Genomic DNA, 6,230 nt, shown 5'->3' with positions numbered 1-6,230 from the left:
TGATATGATATGATATGATATGATATGATATGATATGATATGATATGTGACCACTGGAAAGGATGGCTTGACCCATAAAGAGGGCACGACTCACAAGCTGAGAACCCATGAGATAGCTCAAGGGGCTGCAGCAGCCACAAACATGAATTCAGGCCTCAAGACATGGCGACACAGGTAAACCAGGTGTGTGGGGAGGCAAAGGCAGGTGGATCTCTGTAAGTTTGAGGCCAGCTGGTCTACAAAGTGAGTCCACGACAGCCACGGCTACACAAAGAAACCCCGTCTCAAAAAAACAAAACAAAACAAAAAACCAAAACCAAATCAAAACAAACAGAAAAACACAGGAAGGACACCTCAACTGGAACAGGCGGGGGCCATGGCCCAGCACACTTCTCTACTTGATCACCTCCTACGCGTCGCGACACTTATGCAAAGGAAAGAGGAAGAATTCTAAGAGCCTAAAGATTCCAGTCAGAGTTATTTTATTTCAGCCTTAACCCAGGAACCAAAACTTCTACGCTAACTCAGATCTTCCCCTGCTGGCTTAAACAAACATCTAGCTATGTGTGGGCTTCATAACCCTCAGCCAACCTACTCTGGGTCAAAGTGAAGTTAGTAAGTCTAAATCAAGTGGAAGTTTCATAACGGCAAATATACCAAGTCGGGACTTCTTTAGAAAACAAAACCCAGTCAGCCTCGGTGTCCCGGTACTAACTAAAAATACTTTGAGATTTACAATCTCACTGTTTTATTGACTGTTTAGTTTTTATTTCTTGTGCACATTTTCATGAAAACCAGCTTCAACTCTAAACTTGTTCATATACTTTAGACAGAACCAGTTCATGAACGGAACACGCAGAGAGTTAAGATTGGCAATAGCTGGTTTTAGTTAGAACGGATCCTGCCAAGAGAGTGCCACTATCATTTCCTGTTTTCTGTTGAGGCATGTGGGCATGAAGATACTGAGTAATTTTCCTAAGACCACCACACACAGGACGAGCTGACGGAACCAGATTTGACCTGCAGCCTTCAGAACTCCCCGGACGAACATGCCATCCGTCCCTCATCAAGCCGTGATCCTTTCCCCTCATGCTGTGACGTGAAACACTGGTTTTCAAAAGCTGCAGCTCTTTCCCATTTCCACCTCTCCCTGTCCACACCAAGTTCCCCAGCACGATCCCCACCCCTGCGCGCCTTGCATTTCGCAATCTAGGGCAATGTAAGACTACAATCATCCTCTCAGGTCCGGAGGAGCCCTACCTCCAGGTTGGAGTGGACCAACAAGGTGATCCTGACTGGCCCGGGGAAGAGATTCTTCGGGTTTGGTGTTTACAACAGTAAGGACACACCCTGAGCTGTGGCGTTCCCTGTAAAATCTGCCCAGAAGTTTTGCAATGACAGCTAAGGATAAAGCATGAACTAAAAGGATTCTTTAAAACCTTTGAACCTGCTCTCGGAGCCAGTCATTTGTTCCCAAAAGTCACTCAGTGCAGCACTGTCCCTCTCCATCCCTCCCAGAACTCTGCACTGCCGGTGAAGACCTCTAATCGCCAACTAGCTAGGAACTGCGCTCGCTCGCCGTGCCCCTCCGAGCGTGCCAGGGCATCGGCTCCGCGCCCTCCCGTCCCCGCCCCGCCCCGCGCTCGGCCTCACTCACTTGTAGGGCACCGGCCAGCGGCGCCCGGCCGTCGGGCACGCGCCCAGAGTCGCCGCCAGCCCGAGCAGCGCCAGCGGCCAGCACCAGGGCGCTCGCTGTCGCCCGGCGCGCGCCATCCGCCGCTCGCCGAGATCCCGGAGGCTCCGGGGACCCGGCGTCGGTCTAGCGCGCGCGCCGCCGCGGGCGCGTGACCTCGGGGCGCGTGACGCCACCACTGTCCCGGCCCGGCCCGGCCCGGCCCGGCCCGAGCGCCTCTGCTCCACCGCGCGTGCGCCGGAAGCTAAAAGGCTCTGTCCTCCCGGAAGGAGCCTGGAACTGGCAGTGCAGACCTCACCCCAAACAGGTGGCTGTGTGTCACAGCCGCCAGTGCAATGGTGCTTTCTGTCCTCGCTGCAGCCACCACCACCGAAACTGTAGCCACAACAATAAAAACACGTACGGACTTTCTTGGGCCACATGGTCCCAGGCCAGGTGCCAGCAAACAATCTGAACTTGGGGACAGTAGGTGCCCAGGGGAAGGGGGGTTAAAAATGGAGACATTACAGGAAATGATTGTCCTCACCTGTCCGGATCCTGTTGCAAAGGTCGGGAATAACAATAGACAGCTTCACCAGATTGGCTCCGCTCTGCCCTGGTTCTGCCCTCTGCAATACTTGGTATTAAGCTGTGCCCTCAAGACTGTGAGCTTAGACTCCAAGCTATCCTTGCCTGCTCCTTCACACTGGTGATTTTTCTTTAGTGCATGACTTTTCAAAGCTTAGGACCGACCAATAGGGCTAGGTTTAACCCAGTGGTTTACCTTCGGGTCCTCCCTGCCCAGTTTGCAATCTTACGGTTTATCAGGACACTGACCTGCGCGATGACAGCCAGGAGAACTCAAGGATGCTAGGGAAGGATGGTGTGGAGATGAGACTGAAATGAGCAGTATCTTGCGGGGGGGGGGGGGGGGGGCGGGAAAATCCGAAGGGGGGCGGAGGGGGGGGGGGGGGGGGGGGGTTCCGAGCAAAGCCACTGTGTGTCACAAGGTGAACCTAGGATCCTCTTTGCTAGCAAACTCTGAAGCTAAAAGGAGGTAGGAATGGCATGTCTAGAAACCCTTTATCAAAGGCTTTGGACCTCTCTGGGTTATAGTGTGAGGCTGATTCTCAGACGTTCTCCTGCCAAAGATTCCATCCTTGCTGATATATTTTCCAAAAGAAAGATCTTAGTCTGTGAGTTTTAGGAGATAAAGTTTCTCAGTGACTTAACAAGCAGGATGCCATTATGATACTTTAATTTCTACTAGGGTGGGGGAGAAAGACGCTTTCCTAGCAGCTCTCAGGCTGGTTCTAGCTGACTTTACTCCAGGAAGAGGGCTACCCAGGCAAGCTTGTTAAGTGCAAGCTCATCTCTGCTTTCTCATTTATAATTCCATGAACATAGTGAATCATTATTCTGAGAAGGGTTTCAGACTGCTAAGGGTTTTGTTGAACACAAAGCCTTTACCTTGAGCACACTAATTTTCTAATTACTTTTTTTTTTTTTTTAAGACAGGGTTTTCTCTGTATAACTGCCTTGGCTGTCCTGGAACTCACCTTGTAGACCAGGATGGCTTCAAACTCACAGAGATCCTCCTGCCTCTACCTCCCGAGTGCTGGGATTAAAGGCATGTGCCACCATACCTGGTTTCTGACCACATTTTAATGTAAGAGCCAAGGATATTTTGATTTTAATTACAAATGAATAGTTTCCTCCTAGGTTTGTTGGCCTTTGATATACTTACCTGTTTTATAGGTGCTTTACTGCCCTAAACAAATACATCAGCTATACTATAACCTCTATTTTTAGATTTTTATTGACAGTTTTACTTGCATATCACAACATAATTTATCTTAGGTCAAAGATGAGTTTATATCACAATTTTGGGTTGAATTTACTAAACTTAGAAATTACAAATACATCAGCTATACTATAGCCTCTATTTTTAGATTTTTATTGACAGTTTTACTTGCGTATCACAAAATAATTTATCTTAGGTCAAAGATGAGTTTATATCACAATTTTGGGTTGAATTTACTAAACTTAGAAATTACAATAGCCATTCATGAAAAAAAAATGGATGGGGATATCTGTTTAATATATGACACTTAAACCCTAATTCCAAATCAAGAAACTTAGGATTTACAACCTTGGACACTTACACTGAGTCTTTTAGACAAGTCTGAAAGCTTGCACTAATGTATTGATATGATCTTTACTTTTATTTCAAACAGTATGTCAGTCTTTCTCAAGAAAGCCAGCTTCATAACAAACACTTGTCTCTTCTTTACAGGATGTGACAAAAACGCATTGTCTGGACATGGTGGAACATCTGAAATCCAAGAACTCAGGAGGCCGAGGCAGGAGGATCTACAGTTAGAAGGCAGCCTAGACTATTGAGCAATACCTTGTCTCAAAACAAAACCTAAAAGCCGCAATTAACAAACAAATAAAAGGCCCTTGTTCTGGACTCTCTGGACTGAACTCCTGCACTGGGTTTTGACAGATCAAACTAAAATGGATTGTGCTCTCTGTTGTGTGAACAAAGTGAATTAATTTTGTTATGTGTATAGGTTTTTCTGCTTGTATGTCTGTATATCATGTGCATGTAGTGCCCTCAGAAGCAAGAAGAGGTCATCAGATCCTTCCCAGAACTGGAGTTACACACAGTTCTTAGGCACCAGGTGAGTGCTGGGAATCAAACATGAGTCGTCTGAAAGAGCATCCAATGAAATCATAACGAAACAGAGAAACTCTGTAACCTGGAGATTTATAACAACCAATAAAAATAGCCCAAAGTGCGTTGATCTAATAAGACAGTTCTTTGTGGTGGTTAATCTTCAGGGTCAGTCTGACTACATTTAGAATTACCACAGAAAACACCCTTCTGACTGTATCTTTGAGAGTGTATCCAAATGTTGGGATTGAAGACAGAAGTGGGTGCCCATCCTGAATGTGGCCAGAACCAAGAAAGCAAGATAGTTACCAGCATTCATCCCTCTCTCTCTCTCTCTCTCTGCTTCCATCCTGCAGATGTAATAAAACCATTTTTCTCATGCTCCAGCACCGTGCCCCCACCATGATGAACTATAGTCTCAAACTTCAGCCACAATAAGCCCTTTCTTCCTTATGTTGCTTTTGTTAGATATTTTGCCACAACAGAGTAATGAGTGCCCCCTCCACTTGACCTCTTGCAAAATAACCTGATGTTAGCCAGCTCACTGTTTGGACTTCTGTTTTCTTTCTCCTGCCTTAGTTACATAAACCAGACTCTGTGCCATGCCAACATAGCTAATCTATTTTGGGTGGCATGCTGTCATGTTGTGAGTCACCAATAGAAGCCAAATAGATTTTTAAGACAAATTTGTGGATGTACATTTGCACAAGCTTTGTTGGTATAGTCTAATAAACTCAGCTTAAAATCGAATTCCAATATACATACTGGTTTTGAAAGTCTAACTCAGGGCCTGAGAGAAGTTAAGTGAGAGCTTTACCATTGAACCACACCCCATTTTAACTACACATATCAAAGAAAACCAAGGACACAAACTATTCAGGGAGGAAAAAAATATCTTGTGTCAAGGTTCTGACAGAGACAGTATTTGCTATCTGTACCCTACAACAAAGCTGTACCTTGAGAGTGTTACTGTCTGAATTCGCACCTAAGGGATGTTGACTCAGAGACAATGAGTGCTTTCCTTGGTGTCAACAGACAGCGATGGAGACAGATCTGACCTCCAACACTCACAACCAGACCATAGTATTTTGTTTCCCAAACTCAATATTTTTATTCTTCTTCTACTAATTATATCTATCGATACAAATGTGTTTTCATGAACAGCTGCCCATTCTTCTGCTTGTCACAGAAGTCATGTGTACTTCTCTTTCCTAATCTGGGCCTCTGGCACCCACAGTGGTCAGCCATGTCAGTCTCTTTCTAGGTCAAAGGCTAGAGGCAGCCTTCCGGGTGTGCAGCCTTCTGCCCATGATTTTGAACAGCTCAAGTTAGAGTTCTGCTTGAATGTGGATTCAGGATGCTACTAAACCCTGGGACCATAAGGCCACAGTGAATTTCTGCCGGAAGACACACAGCTAATAATTTAATGGTTGAATGATAAAAACAGCATTCCTGGAGTTTGCAGATTTCAGTCTCTAATAATAAAACAACAAATGTCTTTCAAATATCGAAGAAACACAACCGATCAAAATACAGAGAACAAGCGGCCGTGTGGTGGCCAGTTCTGACAGATCCATCTACCACACAACTCCTGTTCCTCTGGCCCAGAGAACATCATGGAAGAGGGGGTGGAAACACTCCTAACAGTCAGAGGGTCAGGACTTCTGCTGTGAGAGTGCATGTCCTGAGAAGGACAGGGAAGCCGCACCCATGAAGTCTTAACAACTAGGCTGTTGAAACAAGACTGAACAAGAACAACACTGATAGGCAGATGAAGGTGAAAGAGGGAGGCTCTCAGACAATGAATTTCGGGTAACTGGGGAATGCATGCAGGAGAAACGGTCTTCTCTGGGGTAAAGCATGCCAATTGGTTTATCC

The 6,230-nt window shown here is 46.0% G+C and overlaps 1 protein-coding gene across 1 annotated transcript in view; it reads right to left on the bottom strand.

Annotated features, from left to right (window-relative positions):
• Cln5 (CLN5 intracellular trafficking protein) overlaps window positions 1-2,115 on the bottom strand; it is a 7,764-nt gene extending 5,649 nt beyond the window's left edge. Inside the window, exon 1 of the mRNA XM_055609589.1 lies at window positions 1,658-2,115. Within this exon, the coding sequence (XP_055465564.1) occupies window positions 1,658-2,115 (458 nt within the window). The remainder of the gene's footprint in view (window positions 1-1,657) is intronic.
• Between the last annotated feature and the right edge of the window lie 4,115 nt (window positions 2,116-6,230).

Source organism: Psammomys obesus, unplaced genomic scaffold (genome assembly GCF_907164565.1).
Source record: "Psammomys obesus unplaced genomic scaffold, mPsaObe1.curated_primary_1811, whole genome shotgun sequence".
NCBI lineage: Eukaryota > Metazoa > Chordata > Mammalia > Rodentia > Muridae > Psammomys > Psammomys obesus.
This window is presented reverse-complemented; position numbering and strand designations above follow the sequence as displayed.